Source organism: Heteronotia binoei, chromosome 8 (genome assembly GCF_032191835.1).
Source record: "Heteronotia binoei isolate CCM8104 ecotype False Entrance Well chromosome 8, APGP_CSIRO_Hbin_v1, whole genome shotgun sequence".
Classification (NCBI taxonomy): Eukaryota; Metazoa; Chordata; class Lepidosauria; order Squamata; family Gekkonidae; genus Heteronotia; species Heteronotia binoei.
In genome coordinates this window covers 128346886-128363272 of record NC_083230.1, presented here as the reverse complement: position 1 = coordinate 128363272, position 16387 = coordinate 128346886, and the positions used below count along the sequence as shown (strand labels likewise).

General features: G+C 51.6%; 1 protein-coding gene across 1 annotated transcript; it reads right to left on the bottom strand.

Annotated features, from left to right (window-relative positions):
• Positions 1-5748: 5748 nt before the first annotated feature.
• Positions 5749-11834, bottom strand: ATP6V1F (ATPase H+ transporting V1 subunit F). Its single transcript, XM_060246041.1, has 2 exons — positions 11639-11834; positions 5749-6693 (listed from the first exon to the last, which is right to left on the bottom strand). The coding sequence occupies exons 1-2, from the start codon at positions 11794-11796 to the stop codon at positions 6492-6494; spliced, it is 360 nt and encodes a 119-aa protein (XP_060102024.1). The 5' UTR covers positions 11797-11834; the 3' UTR covers positions 5749-6491.
• Positions 11835-16387: the final 4553 nt, after the last annotated feature.

The window sequence follows — 16387 nt, the reverse complement described above, 5'->3', positions numbered from 1 at the left end:
ATTCTTCCAAATGTTGAGATGGGAACTCTTTTGATTTAATTTCAATCCGTTGGTTCTGGGGCCACAGAAAACAATTTCTGGGGCTACAGAAAACAATTCCACTCCCTCCTCTATATGACAGCTCTTCAAGGACTTTATGGTGATCCTATCACCTCTCATCCGCCTCCTCTCCAGGCTAAACATGCCCAGCTCCTTCAACCTTTCCTCATAGGACTTGGTCTCCAGACCCCTCATCATCTTCGTCGCCCTCCTCTGGACCCGTTCCAGCTTATCTAGATCCTTCTTAAAATGTGGTGCCCAAAACTGAACACAAGACTCCAGGTGAGGTCTTACCAGAGCAGAGTAAAGAGATACCAGGTCAGGGGTTACTAAGAAAGGGACTGAGAATTAAACAGCTGATATTATAACACCCTCTGTTTCTATCTATGGCACAGTCTCATTTGGTATACTGTGTGCGGTTCTCAGGAGGTCCACCAGCAGGACCAGAACTCCAGAAGCCCTCCCGCTGTTGCCCCTCCAGAAGCACCAAGAAGACACAGCATCCCTGCCCCAGACAAAGTGTCCCACCTAGGTCTTGCGGCTAAGAGACACCAAGGGACTTCTGCTCCAGCAGATTCTGCTGGCAAAACTCCACTGTGCAATTCTGGTCACCACACCTCAAAGATCTTCTACCATTGGGAAAAGTGCAGAAAAGGGCAAGAATGATTAAGGGGTTGGAACCCTTTCCCTATGAAGAAAGGTTAAAACACTTGGGGCTCTTTAGCTTGGAGAAACGTTGACTGCGGGGTGATGTGATGGAGGTTGACAAGATGATACATGGGATGGAGAAGGTAGAGAAAGAAGTCCTTTTCTCCCTTTCTCACAATACAAGAACTCGTGGGCATTCGATGAAATTGCTGAGCAGTCAGGTTAGAACAGATAAAAGGAAGTACTTCTTCACCCAAAGGGTGATTAACATGTGGAATTCACTGCCACAGGAGGAGGTGGCTACAAGCATAGCCGGCTTCAAGAGGACATTGGATAAACATCTGGAGCGGAGGTCCATCAGCGGCTGTTAGCCACAGCATTTTATTGGAACTGTCTGGGGGAGTGATGCTCTGTATTCTTGGTGCTTGGGGGAGGGCAACAGTGGGAGGGCTTCTAGTGTCCTGGCTCCACTGGTACACCTCCTGATGGGTTTTTTGGCCACTGCGTGACACAGAGTGTTGGACTGGAGGGGCCATTGACCTGATCCAACATGGCTTCTCTGATGTTCTTCTGTGACACAGAGTGTTGGACTGGAGGGGCCATTGACCTGATCCAACATGGCTTCTCTTCTGTTCTTATGTGACACAGAGTGTTGGACTGGAGGGGCCCTTGTCCTGATCCAAGATGGCTTCTCTTCTGTTCTTATGTGACACAGAGTGTTGGATTGGAGGGGCTATTGGCCTGATCCAACATGCCTTCTCTGACATTCTTATGTCTGGGGCAGTGATGCTCTGTCTTCTTTGTGCTGGGGGTGGAGGCAGAAGTGACAGGGCTTCTGGAGTTCTGGCCCCACTGAAGGACCTCCTGATAGCACCTGGATTTTTGGCCACTGTGTGACACAGAATGTTGGACCTGATGCAACATGGCTTCTCTTATGTCCTTATGTTCATTGCATTTTCCAGGATGCCAGCTCAGCAGGTCTGGGGGGAGAGGGGGACAAGGGACAGCACAGAGGCAGCTTCCTTAAAGTGGATCACACGAGGAGAATGACCGATACAATCCAGGTGAAAATAGCTTTTAGCCCCAGCCAAGAAAAGATGACTGATGCAAGCATGCCCAGCCACCAGCTCTTCACTCAGCCTTAGACCCACAGCCCAATGTTTGGGGGCCGGAGCGGCAACCCTTCCAACACCCCTGCTGATAGGGCCAGATGCCCTGGTGTCTCCTTCACCTTCGTTGACTCGATTCTGGTGGATCTGCCCCCTAGTTCTGTGGCAAGAAAAGCACACAGTGGCCCAAATAGCAGCTGAGGAGAACTTTCACAAGGCTGCCCCCTCCAAACCTGCGCACACTAAGAAACCTCAAAAGCTCTATTTGTGTAAGACTCAGAGCCCCGTGGCGCAGAGTTAAAACTGCAGTACTGCAGTCCTAAGCTCGGCTCACGACCTGAGTTCGATCCCGGCGGAAGCTGGATTCAGGTAGCCGGCTCGAGGTTGACTCGGCCTTCCATCCTTCCGAGGTCAATAAAACGAGCACCCAGCTTGCTGGGGATTAAGTGCAGACGGCTGGGGAAGGCAAGGGCAAACCACCCCATAAAAAGTCTGCCGTGAAAACGTCGTGAAAGCAACGTCACCCCAAGAGTCGGAAACAACTAGGGTTGCCAAGTCCAATTTAAGAAATATCTGGGGACTTTGGGGGTGGAGCCAGGAGACTTTGGGGGTGGATCCAGGAGACATTGGGGTGGAGCCAAGATCAAGGCTGTGACAAGCATAATTGAACTCCAAGGGAGTTCTGGCCCTCACATTTAAAGGGACGGGCACACCTTTTCAATGCCTTCCTTCCATAGGAAGTAATGAAGGATAGGGGCACCTTCTTTTGGGGCTCATAGAATTGGACCCCCTGGTCCAATAGTTCTGAAACTTGGGGGATATTTTGGGGAGAGGCACTAGATGATGTACTGAAAATTTGGTGCCTCTACCTCAAAAAACAGCCCCCCCAGAGCCCCAGATACGCGCAGATCAATTCTCCATTATTTTCTATGGGAATAAATCTCTATAGGGAATAATAGAGTTCCCAGCAGACATTTCCCTCCCCTCCCCTCCCCCTGCTTTCTGACGACCCTGAAGCAGGGGGAGGGTCTCCAAACCGGGGGAACCCCTGCCCCCACCTGGGGATTGGCAACCCTAGAAACAACTGGTGCTTGCACAGGGAACGACCTTTACCTTTTGCTAAGAGCCCCGTGGCTCAGAGTGTTAAAGCTGCCGTACTGCAGTCCTAAGCTCTGCTCACAACCTGAGTTCGATCCCTGGCGGAAGCTGGGTTTTCAGATAGCCGGCTTGAGGTTGACTCAGCCTTCCAACCTTCCAAGGTCAGTCAAATGAGATCCCAGCTTGCAGGGGGGAAAGTGTAGATGATTGGGGAAGGCAATGGCAAACCACCCAATAAAAAGTCTGTCGTGAAAACATCACCCGAGTCGGAAATGACTGATGCTTGCACAGGGGACGTTTCCTTTCCTTTTCCAGATCTCCATTCCAACTTGGATCTGGCGAAGGGGGCTTTGACTCTTGAAAGCTCATATGCCCCAAATCTTACCGGTTTCGAACACAGAATCTATAGAGTTGGAAGGGACCTCCAAGGTTATCTAGTCCAACCCCCTGCAGAATGCAGGAAACTCACAAACACCTCCCTCTAACAATACTCCCTCGAAGCAGTGGAGCAAAAATTCTACTTCGTGAGCTGCTGGCATCAAAGTTGTGAGCTCCTGCATCTCGTTTGCTCTGGGGCTGTTTTTTCTGAGCGAAGACTAAAATGGGTGAGTGGGAGGCTAAAAAACTGTGAGCTAGCTCACAGTAACTCAGCTTAGAGGGAACATTGGTCTCGAAGATGCTCCTGGATTCAAATCTTACTCTTCCTGAAGATTGGCATGGCTGCCCTCTGAAACAACCCCCTCAAAAGGTTGCTTGGTTGTGTTTTTTTATCACACACCATCAACAAAGGATGCCACCATTTTAGGTAACTTGGAAAATCAACCCCGGGGGGAGGGAATGTCTTCAACCTAAAGCTTCAATTCCACATTTTCTGTAAGTTACATGAAAAGACACAATGCTGCCTGATTCTGAATCAGACCCCCCTTGGGGCCAAGACCAATATCACCTGCTCAGACTAGCAGCAGCTCTCCAGAGTCTCAGGCGGAGATCTTTCCCATCCCCTCCTGCCTGGTCCTTTCAACTGGAGATGCTGGGGATTGAACCTGGGACCTTCTGCATGCCAAGCATAGGCTCTGCCCCTGAGCCACAGCCCCACTTCATAGCTCTCCAGGGTCTTAAGGCTGAGGTCTTTCCCATCCCCTCCTGCCTGGTCCTTTTTAAACTGGAGATGCTGGGGATTGAACCTGGGACCTTCTGCATGCCAAGCAGAGGCTCTGCCACTGAGCCACAGCCCCACTTCATGGCTCTCCAGGGTCTCAGGCGGAGATCTTTCCCATCCCCTCCTGCCTGGTCCTTTGAACTGGAGATGCTGGGGACTGAACCTGGGACCTTCTGCATGCCAAGCAGAGGCTCTGCCACTGAGCCACAGCCCCACTTCATGGCTCTCCAGGATCTAAGACTGAGGTCTTTCCCATCACCTCCTGCCTGGTACTTTTAACTGGAGATGCCAGGGATTGAACCAGGGACCTTCTGCATGCCAAGCAGATACTCTACCACTGAGCCACAGCCCCACTTCATGGCTCGCCAGGGTCTCAGACAGAGGTCTTTCCCATCCCCTCCTGCCTGGTCCTTTCAACTGGAGATGCTGGGGATTGAACCTGGGACCTTCTGCATGCCAAGCAGAGGCTCTGCCACTGAGCTACAGCCCCACTTCATGACTCTCCAGGGCCTTAGGCAGAGGTCTTTCCCATCACCCACTGCCTGGTGCTTTTAAGCTGGAGATGTCGGGGATTGAACCTGGGACCTTCTGCATGCTGAGCAAAAGCTCTACCACTTAGCCACAGCCCCACTTCATGGCTCTCCAGGGTCTCAGGCTGAGGTCTTTCCCATCCCCTCCTGCCTGGTCCATCAAGGTCAGTATTGTCTACTCTGTCAAGAGTGCCTCTTGCCATGAGTTTAGTGGCCTTCTGCAATTCTTGAAGGCTGGTATAGGAAAAAAACCTGACTCAGAAAGGCTATGCTCCTGTTCTTTAAAGGAGGTGGAGTCTCTGGAGCACATGTTTTTTCAGTTGCACATTTTATAACGTGCCACGGTCAGAGATTATTGCTTCCTTGTTGGACAAGATCTCCGGCCTCACAAGTAAAGCCAGGCTAGGCTACCTGCTATCCGACATAAACCCTAAAATCGCCTATCAAGTTGCCAGGTTTCGTGTGTTGATAATGAGGCTGCAGAAGATGTACTTTAACCAGGTTTGAATACTGAATAGGAGACGACTGCAGATTTATACCCCGCCCTTCTCTCTGAATCAGAGACTCAGAGCGGCTTACAATTTCCTTTATCTTCTCCCCCCACAACAGACACCCTGTAAGGTGGGTGGGGCTGAGAGAGCTCTCACAGCAGCTGCCCTTTCAAGGACAACTCCTGCGAGAGCTCTGGCTGACCCAAGGCCATTCCAGCAGCTGCAAGTGGAGAAGGGGGGAATCAAATCCAGTTCTCCCAGATAAGAAGAAGACTGCAGATTTATACCCTGCTCTTCTCTCTGAATCAGAGACTCAGAATGGCTCACAATCTCCTATATCTTCTCCCCCCACAAGAGACACCCTGTGAGGTGGGTGGGGCTGAGAGGGCTCTCACAGCAGCTACAAGTGGAGGAGAGGGGAATCAAACCCGGTTCTCCCAGATAAGAGTCCGCGCACTTCACCACAACACCAAACTGGCTCTCACACTGACAACAGCTCTGCAGGGTCTCAGGGAGAAAAGGGTCTTTCCTATCACCTCCTGCCTGGTCGTTTTAATTGGAGATGCTGGGGATTGAACCTGGGACCTTCTGCATGCCAAGCAGATGCTCAACCACTGAGCCCCAGCCTCACCCCGAAGCAAGACCGTCCCTTTGCCACAAGAACAGACGCCAAACTGTGTCATTTGGTTTAATTTGTCATCCACAACTTTGCAATGGAAGAGAAGACGGGAGGAGGTGTACGTATGCTGCGGGCCACCATACCAAGCACAAGGGAGCGGAACTTTGGAAGGAAGGGATACAGAGTTGGCCTGCTGTAAAAGATCACTTCCTTAGTCACAAACATCTGTTACAAGATGGGCAGGAACTCCTTCGCATATTAGGCCGCACCCCCGTGAGGTAGTCAATCCTCCTGGAGCTTACAGGGCTCTTCGTACAGGGCCTACTGTAAGCTTTAGGAGGATTGGCTACATCAAGGGGGTGTGGCCTAATATGCAAAGGAGTCCCTACTGCAAAAAAGCCCTGCTGCCTTAGAATGCTGGCAGAACGTGGCAACAAGCAAGCTCCACCCAGTCTCGGCAACGGGAGGGAGCCACCACAGATACGGCTACGCTGGGGCGCAGGGCTCAGTTACTGCTTCGAAGGGGAGTGGACTGGGGGTACGGAACGAACATGGAAAACCCAACAACTGCAAAACTAGCAATGCCAAACGGCAGGAATGTAGCAGAACAAGGCCAATGAAACGCTGGGAGCGGCAGAAGTCCACGGTGGAAGAGCCCCCTAGCCTTACAGCCCAAAGGGTCAGAATGAGAGCAAACTATGGAAGTGATTCGGCGTGGGGAGGGCAGACGCAAAGTCTCCACGGGATGCTGAATGCGCAGCGGCGGCTGACCCGACGCCGGCCCCGTCCGCCCTCGGCCTATCGCAAGTCCTCGGCAGTGAACATGCCCTTGGCCCTGCGCAAGATGGAGTCCTTGGAGGCGTCGTAGGGGTGCTCCTTGGAGGGGATCTCCAGCACGGCCGGGATGGACTTGGTGTGGGCGTCAATGGCGTGCCGGATCATCTCCGCCACAAACTGGTTGATGAGGATGATGCCGATGTCGTCGCGGCTCAAGAAACCCCTGAGAAGAAGACAACATTGGATTTATATCCCGCCTTCCACTCTGAATCTCAGAGCAGCTCACAATTCCCTTTATCTTCTTCCACCCTCTGAAATGGGTGGGGCTGAGAGAGCTCTGACGGAAGCTGCCCTTTCAAGGACAACTCCTGCAAGAGCTATGGCTGAGCCAAGGCCATTCCAGCAGCTGCGAGTGGAGGAGTGGGGAATCAAACCCGGTTCTCTCAGATAAGAGAGCTATGGCTGACCCAAGTCCATTCCAGCAGCTGCAAGTGGAGGAGTGGGGAATCGAACCCAGTTCTCCCAGATAAGAAGTAGAAATAATTGGATTTATACCCCACCCTTTACTCTGAATCTCAGAGGGCCCACAATCTCCTATATCTTCTTCCCCCACAACAGACTGTGAGGTGGGTGAGGCTGAGAGAGCTCTGACAGTAGCTGCCCTTTCAAGGACAACCTCTATTAGAGCTATGGTTGACCCAAGGCCATTCCAGCAGCTCCAAGTGGAGGAGGGGGGAATCCAACCCGGTTCTCCCAGATAAGAGAGCTCTGGCTGACCCAAGGCCATTCCAGCAGCTGCAAGTGGAGGAGTGGGGGAATCAAACCCGGTTCTCCCAGATAAGAGTCCGCGCACTTCACCACCACACCAAACTGGCTTGTTTGTCTGAGGACAAACAACCACAGAGATGGGTATTTCCTTGCATTTCAAAGAAAACCAACAAAAGGTCATCAATAACAAAAGCAGCCAGTAATAAAAAGAATCCACAGTAACATCACGTAGTCTTATTCTGTGGCTGCCAAGTTTAGGAAGAACCTTTCTTACAAGACTACCTTAAAAGCTTTTTGGAAAGTCTAAGAACATGACCTCTGCCAGAACACTCATGCTCGCATGCTTGTTAACCCTTTCACAGGCTGGCTGGTGAGACAGAACTTCCCTTTATGGAAGCTCAGCTGTTCCTTCCTCCTTTATGCCTCTTATTAATGGCATGTTTCCATCAGTAGATGAGAAGGGAATTGACTTGAAATGTTCTGGCTCTCCACTGGAACACGGGATATTACCTTTGCTATCTTCTGCTAGGACTGTCAATTTTAGCTAAACTTCACAGGAGATCAACAGCTTCACATCTAAGTTAAGCACCCTTGGGTGGGCGCCACCTGATCCCAGTAACCTGCTTTTTTGGAAACATAACCTTCAGAGCAGGAGTGGCCAAACTTGCTTAATGGAAGAGCCACAGAGAATAAAGATCAGATGCTTGAGAGCCGCAAGAGAAAGAAGGAAGGGAGGGAGGGAGGGAACATAGATGGGAGAGAGAGGGAGGTGGAAAGTAAGTAACTAACTAACTTTAAATGCATTCACCAAGCCTTCTCCAAGCCAGCCAATGGGGTGGTGGGGGCTTCGAGAGCCACACAATATGTGTGAAAGAGCCACATGTGGCTCACAAGCTGCAGTTTAGCCTCCCCCCCCGCTATAGCGGGGGCTCAGGAGCCACGTCTGGCTCTTTCACACATATTGTGTTCAATCCCCAGTATCTCCAGTTGAAAGGACCGGGCAGGAGGTGATGGGAAAGACCTCAGCCTGAGACCCTGGAGAGCCATGAAGTGGGGCTGTGGCTCAGTGGTAAAGCCTCTGCTTGGCATGCAGAAGGTCCCAGGTTCAATCCCCAGCATCTCCAGTTGAAAGGACTGGGCAGGAGGTGATGGGAAAGACCTCAGCCTGAGACCCTGGAGAGCCATGAAGTGGGGCTGTGGCTCAATGGTAGAGCCTCTGCTTGGCAAGCAAAAGGCCCCAGGTTCAATCCCCATCGTCTCCAGTTGAAAAGACCAAGCAGGAGGGGATGGGAAAGACCTCGGCCTGAGACCCTGGAGTGCCATGAAGTGGGGCTGTGGCTTAGTGGTAGAGCTTCTGCTTAGCATGCAAAAGGTCCCAGGTTCAATCCCCAGTTAAAAGAACCAGGCAGGAAGTGAGGGGTGATGGGAAAGACCTTGGCCTGAGACCCTGGAGAGCCATGAAGTGGGGCTGTAGGTCAGTGGTAGAGCCTCTGCTTGGCATGCAGAAGGTCCCAGGTTCAATCCCCAGCATCTCCAGTTAAAAGGACCAGGCAGGAGGTGATGGGAAAGACCTCTGCCTGAGACCCTGGAGAGCCATGAAGTGGGGCTGTGGCTCAGTGGCAGAGCCTCTGCTGGGCATGCAGAAGGTCCCAGGTTCAATCCCCAGCATCTCCAGTTAAAGGGCCCAGGCAGGAGGTGATGGGAAAGATCTCCACCTGAGACCCTGGAGAGACATTGCCTGTCTGATACTGATTCAGTATAAGATGGTTTTGTATGTTCTGCTGGCTTCACCTCTTGTTCTCCCTATTTAATGCAGTTCCTCTGACATACAGTCCACAAGACAGAGAGGTGAAGATGCCAATGGAAGCATAATCTGCCCCTGCTTGCTTTGTAAAGCGCCCCCCGCCCCCGAGTTCATTTGCTTTTGACTTAAGGCACTGAAAAAACAGGAGAATCGACTGGGGCAGCTCTCGGGCACATCGCTCCGTGCTCCTGCACCCATCCTAGTCGCAATTCCCGTAACGTGCTTCTGCTCTCCTGGAGACACTGAGAACAGCTCCTAGAGGCCCCAACCTTTACGAACGAGCCACGGCCCCTGCAATCCACAGCTCCAAGAAGCCCGACCAAGGTCACAGGGACAGACAACGTGTCCTTTGTGAGTCACGCAGGAGCCGGCTGAAAGGCAGCTGAGGCCGGCTCAGGAGAAGCCTGTCCAAGCCCAGCTGTTTGGGTATAAACAGAGCACTGGCTGAAGCCAGGTTGTTCTGCGCTCTCGGGAGACGAGAAGCGCCATCAGGAAAAGAAATCCAAGCTTTCTGGGAGTGGTGACATACAGGCTGTGAAATCAGAAATCGCCCAAGACTGACACTTGTAAAGAGGATCAACGTATGGAGCAGAGGTCCATCCGTGGCGATTAGCCACAGCGTACTGTTGGAACTCTCTGGGGCAGTGATGCTCTGCCTTCTTGGTGCTCGCGGGGAGCAGGGCACAGTGAAGAAGATGATACTGGATTTATATCCCGCCCTATACCCTGAATCTCAGAGCGGTCACAATCTCCTTCACCTCCCCCCTGCCCGCAACAACAGACACCCTGTGAGATGGGTGGGGCTGAGAGAGCTCTCACAGCAGCTGCCCTTTCAAGGACAACTCCTGTGAAAGCTATGGCTGACCCAAGGCCATTCCAACAGTACTTCTAGTGGGAGGGCTTGTAGTGTCCTGGCCCCACTGATGGACCTCCTGATGGCACCTGGTTTTTTTGGCCACTGTGTGACACAGTGTAGGACTGGATGGGCCATTGGCCTAATCCAACATGCCTTCTCTTATGTTCTTAGGAGTGCAATCTGGAGCACTGGAGGCTCAGACACTTCCAATCAACTTGCACAAAGATCAACAGAAATTAAGACAGTTAGAGCGGTTCCTCAGTGGAACAGGCTTCCTCCTTGGGAGGTGGTGGGCTCTCCTTCCTTGGAGGTTTTTCAACAGAGGCTAGAGGGCCATCTCACAGCAATGAGGATCCTTGAATTTAGGGGGAGGGGTTTGTGAGGTTAGAGCGGTTCCTCAATGGAACAGGCTTCCTCCTCGGGAGGTGGGGGGGCTCTCCTTCCTTGGAGGTTTTTCAACAGAGGCTAGAGGGCCACCTGACAGCAATGAAGATCCTGTGAATGTAGGGGGAGGGGTTTGTGAGTTTAGAATGGTTCCTCAGTGGAACAGGCTTCCTCCTGGGGAGGTGGTGGGCTCTCCTTCCTTGGAGGTTTCTAAACAGAGGCTAGATGGCCATCTGACAGCAGTGAGGATCCTGTGAATTTAGGGGGAGGTGTTTGTGAGTTTAGAGTGGTTCCTCAGTGGAACAGGCTTCCTCCTTGGGAGGTGGTGGGCTCTCCTTCCTTGGAGGTTTTTCAACAGAGGCTAGATGGCCATCTGACAGCAATGAGGATCCTGTGAATTTAGGGGGAGGCGTTTGTGAGTTTCCTGCATTGTGCAGGGGGTTGGACTAGATGACTCTGGAGGTCCCTTCCAACTCTTCTATGATTCTAACAGGCTTCCTCCTTGGGAGGTGGTGGGCTCTCCTTCCTTGAAGGTTTTTCAACAGAGGCTAGATGGACATCTGACAGCAATGAGGATCCTGTGAATTTAGAGGGAGGGGTTTATGAGTTTCCTGCATTGTGCAGGGGGTTGGACTAGATGACCTTGGAGGTCCCTTCCAACTCTAGGATTCTAAGCCTCCTCCGCTTTTTCCAGATCCAACCAAGCAGCAGCCCAGGTTTGCAGGGGAGGCACGGAGAAACGCAAGTTACTAATTTGGGGCTTGAAAGCACTGGTGCCAGGGAAGTTGGATGGGTGACCTCGGGCCAGTCAGAGTCTCTGAGCCTGGCCTGCCTCGCAGGGTTGTTGGGATGCAATGGAAAAGCAGAGAGCAACGTTAGCTGCTACCCCCAAGGACAAAGAGTGGAATATAGATCAAGAAATAAAACCAGGCTATTAACCCTTATCTCCTCCCATAAATGGGCTCTTCCTTCCTGCAGGGCCTCCTCCCCATTTGCACCAAATTGGTGTTCCCCCCTTCCTATCTCGAATGGTTTGGTCTTCACTCCCCCCCAGACCGTGAGAATGGGCTCGCCCATCTAGCATCCCTCCCCCTCTCTGCAATGGTTTATTCCTTCGGGGTCTTTCCACGTCCTCCCCCCGCACACGAGAATGGATTCTCCCTTCGGGGAAAAGTAACGTTTCTACTCTGCTCCCCCCCCCCAGCCGAGGCCGGATGGTATCTTCCCCCAAGTGCCTCTTCAGGCGCCGCGTTCTATGCCTCCCCCGCGCCCCCCAGAATGGTCGCGCCCAAGAGCACCCCCCCCCGTACACCGCGGGGAGTGGTCTCGTCCTCTGTTTCCACGGCAACCGGTTACCTGAAGGCCTCCTCGATCTCCGTCAGGCCCGTGTCCTTCTCCACGACCAAGAAGTTGGGCCGCCGGTGCTTGTCCAGCTCCCCGATGCCGCCCAGCAGGAACCCGGTCACGGTGTCCTCGTCGCCCACCACGGCGATCAGCTTCCCACGGCCAGCCATCACGAGAACGACCCTGCGCGGCCACCGTCTAGAAAAGGGAAAATGGGAAGAGGAGCGCATGCGCACTTTTAAAGGGCCGGGCGGCTTCGCCTCTTCGGCTAGCGGGCATGCGCACGTGGGCGAACGGCTCCGGAATGGACACGTTTGAGGTGGGGAACGATGTGAGCATGCGCGGGCTTCTGCGTTTTTCTCCGCTGGACGAAGATTCTCTGCAAGATGCTAAAAAACTTTGGAAATCTTTTTATGCCTGTCTTGATGCCTCGGTCTAAATCCCCTACTGATATCTGATATCCAATAAAAATAGCTTTTTAAAAATTGATTATTAAATGTTGTAAAGATAATGGCAAAGAAAGGAAAGGTCCCCCGTGCAAGCACCAGTCGTTTCCGTCTCTGGGATGACGTTACTTTCACAGCAGACTTTTGACGGGGTGGTTTGCCATTGCCTTCCCCAGTCATCTACACTTCCCCCCCAGCAAGCTGCGGACTCCTTTGACCAACCTCGAAAGAATGGAAGGCTGAACCAACCTCGAGCCGGCTACCTGAAAACTCAGCTTCCACCAGGGATCGAACTCAGTTGTGAGCAGAGCTTAGGACTGCAGTACTGCAGCTTTACCACTCTGTGCCACGGGGAAATATGTAATCTAAGACTTAATAATACTTTCTTCTTTTATGCAAGGTTTTGTTTGTAGAAAAAGCCCAGCAGGAGCTCATTTGCATATTAGGCCACACCCCCTGATGCCAAGCCAGCAGGAACTGCGTTCCTTTGTGTTCCTGCCCAAAAGAGGCCCTGCTTTTATGTATCTGGAATTCTTTCGAATTACTTTTATGTTAGGATATGCAGAAATGTAATATTCTATTATGCCTTTTTATCTTCCCTTTTCCCATTCCCATTTATCTTTCCCTTTTTGCTGTAAGCCTCATAAAACTTTTAAAACTTTTTAAAAAAACACCTTAGTGTGGTTTTTTGAGGTTCTTTAATGCATAATTGGTTGAGGTTGCGAGCAGCTTTATGGGTGTGAGAGGCCAGCCTTTGGATTCTGCAGATGTGCAGTTATAATATTCTTTCATGTAGCAGTTCAGGTTTTTAAAAATCATTCATAGGGTTGCCAATCCCCAGGTGGGGGCAGGGGATCCCCCGGTTTGGAGGTCCTCCCCCTGCTTCAGGGTCATCAGAAAGCGGGGGCGGGGGGGAAGGAAATATCTGCTGGGCACTCAATTCTTCCCTAGGGAGACCAATTCCCATAGGGTATAACGGAGCATTGATATAGATCTGGGGCTTTTTTTTGGGGGGGGGGCTGTTTTTTGAGCCAGAGGTACTAAATTTGCAGTATGGCATCCAATACCTCTCCACAAAATACTCCTCAAGTTTCAAAAGGATTGTACCAGGGGGTCCAGTTCTTTGAGCCCCAAAAGCAGGTGCCCCTCTCCTTCATTATTTCCAATGGAGGGAAGGCATTTAAAAGGTTTGTGGTCCCTTTAAACTTTGCTTGGAGTTCAATGGTGCTTGTCACAACCTTGCTCCAGTTCAACACTCTGTATCACATAAGAACATAAGAGAAGCCATGTTGGATCAGGCCAGTGGTCCATCCAGTCCAACACTCTGTGTCACATAAGAACATAAGAGAAGCCATGTTGGATCAGGCCAGTGGCCCCTCCGGTCCAGCACTCTGTGTCACATAAGAACTGAAGAGAAGCCATGTTGGTGCAGGCCAATGGCCCCTGCAGTCCAACACTTTGTGTCACATAAGAACATAAGAGAAGCCATGTTGGATCAGGCCAGTGGCCCCTCCAGTCCAACACTCTGTGTCACATAAGAACATAAGAGAAGCCATGTTGGATCAAGCCAGTGGCCCCTCCAGTCCAACAATCTGTGTCACATAAGAACTGAAGAGAAGCCATGTTGGAAATGGCCAATTGGCCATTCAGTCCAACACTCTGTGTCACACAGTGGCCAAAAAAACCCCAGGTGTCATCAGGAGGTCCACCAGTGGGGCCAGGACACAAGAAGCCCTCCCACTGTTGCCCCTCCCATGTACCAAGAATACAGAGCATCACTTGCCCCAGACAGAGAGTTCCAATAATACGCTGTGGCTAAATAGCCACTGATGGACCTCTGCTCCATATTTTTATCCAATCCCCTCTTGAAGCTGTCTATGCTTGTAACCACCACCACCTCCTGTGGCAGTGAATTCCACGTGTTAATCACCCTTTGGGTGAAGAAGGACTTCCTTTTATCCATTGCAACCCGACTGCTCAGCAATTGCATTGAGTGCCCACGAGTTCTTGTATTGTGAGAAAGGGAGAAAAGGACTTCTTTCTCTACCTTCTCTATCCCAGGCATAATCTTGAAAACACATGGAATTCACTGCCACAGGAGGCCCCCCTGGTGGACCTCCTGATGGTATTTGGGGGGTTTTGGCCACTATGTGACACAAAGTGTTGGACTGGATGGGCCACTGGCCTGATTCAACATGGCTTCTCTTATGTGACACAGAATGTTGGACTGGATGGGCCATTGGGCTGATTCAACATGGCTTCTCTTCTGTTCTTATGTGACACAGAGTGCTGGACTGGATGGGCCACTGGCCTGATTCAACAGGGCTTCTCTTATGTTCTTATGTGACACAGAGTGTTGGACTGGAGGGGCCATTGGCCTGATCCAACATGGCTTCTCTTACGTTCTTATGTGACACAGAGTGCTGGACTGGATGGGCCACTGGCCTGATTCAACATGGCTTCTCTTATGTTCTTATGTGACACAGAGTGTTGGACTGGAGGGGCCACTGGCCTGATCCAACAGGGCTTCTCTTCTGTTCTTATGTGACACAGAGTGCTGGACTGGAGGGGCTACTGGCCTGATTCAACATGGCTTCTCTTATGTTCTTATGTGACACAGAGTGTTGGACTGGAGGGGCCACTGGCCTGATTCAACATGGCTTCTCTTATGTTCTTATGTGACACAGAGTGTTGGACTGGAGGGGCCACTGGCCTGATCCAACAGGGCTTCTCTTCTGTTCTTATGTGACACAGAGTGCTGGACTGGAGGGGCTACTGGCCTGATTCAACATGGCTTCTCTTATGTTCTTCTGTGACACAGAGTGTTGGGCTGGATGGGCCACTGGTCTGAACCAACATGGCTTCTCTTATGTTCTTCTGTGACACAGAGTGCTGGACTGGATGGGCCACTGGCCTGATCCAACATGGCTTCTCTTATGTTCTTCTGTGACACAGAGTGTTGGGCTGGATGGGCCACTGGCCTGATCCAACATGGCTTCTCTTATGTTCTTATGTGATACAGAGTGTTGGGCTGGATGGGCCACTGGCCTGATTCAACATGGCTTCTCTTATGTTCTTATGTGACACAAAGTGTTGGACTGGATGGGCCACTGGCCTGATCCAACAGGGCTTCTCTTCTGTTCTTATGTGACACAGAGAGTTGGACTGGATGGGCCACTGGCCTGATTCAACATGGCTTCTCTTCTGTTCTTATATGACACAGAGTGCTGGACTGGATGGGCCACTGGCCTGATTCAACACGGCTTCTCTTATGTTCTTATGTGACACAGAGTGCTGGACTGGATGGGCCACTGGCCTGATCCAACAGGGCTTCTCTTCTGTTCTTATGTGACACAGAGTGCTGGACTGGATGGGCCACTGGCCTGATTCAACAAGGCTTCTCTTCTGTTCTTATATGACACAGAGTGTTGGACAGGATGGGCCATTGGGCTGATTCAACAAGGCTTCTCTTCTGTTCTTATGTGACACAGAGTGTTGGACTGGATGGGCCATTGGGCTGATTCAACAAGGCTTCTCTTCTGTTCTTATGTGACACAGAGTGTTGGACTGGATGGGCCATTGGCCTGATCCAACAGGGCTTCTCTTCTGTTCTTATGTGACACAGAGTGTTGGACTGGAGGGGCCATTGGCCTGATCCAACAGGGCTTCTCTTCTGTTCTTATGTGACACAGAGTGTTGGACTGGATGGGCCATTGGGCTGATTCGACATGGCTTCTCTTATGTTCTTATGTCTGGGGCTGTATTCTTGGTGCTTGGGGGGCACACTGGGAGGGCTTCTAGTGTCCTGGCCCCACTAATGGACCTCCTGATGGCGCCTGGGTTTTTTGGCCACTGTGTGACCCAGAGTGTTGGGCAGGATGGGCCACTGGCCTGATCCGACATGGCCGCTCTTCTGTTCTTCAGCACAACGTAACGCCATTTTACAACACTGCTTGGTTAAGAAATGAATTCTTGTGCCCCTGGAGCACCCAGAAGAGGTTGGAAGCTTCGGAAGCAGTTGCAGGTGGTTGAAGTCAGCTTCTTATTTGGCCTCTTTTAGCTGCCCTTCGCTGGGATCAAGAGGGCAAGAGCCTGTACCACGTACTGGCGATGGCCCGATATATGTTCTGTCTAGATATCCCAGGACCACTCCATGGCGTTGGACGCCATAAGCTTGTGCATCAGCAGGGAGCAGGGTTTATAGCAAAAGAGGTGCCGGAGCTCATTAGCACAACTCATTTGCATATGCCACACACCCCCTGACATCACCAGAAGGTGCACTACAGGGGTGGCCAAACTGCGGCTCAGAAGCCAC

What these genes read in the sequence shown, in the direction of transcription:
- ATP6V1F (XM_060246041.1), bottom strand. Translation starts at nt 11,796, where the DNA reads ATGGCTGGCCGTGGGAAGCTGATCGCCGTGGTGGGCGACGAGGACACC. An exon ending in GAGATCGAGGAGGCCTTCAG is followed by an intron (nt 6,694 to 11,638) that starts GTAACCGGTTGC and finishes TCTTCTTCTCAG; the next exon opens with GGGTTTCTTGAGCCGCGACG.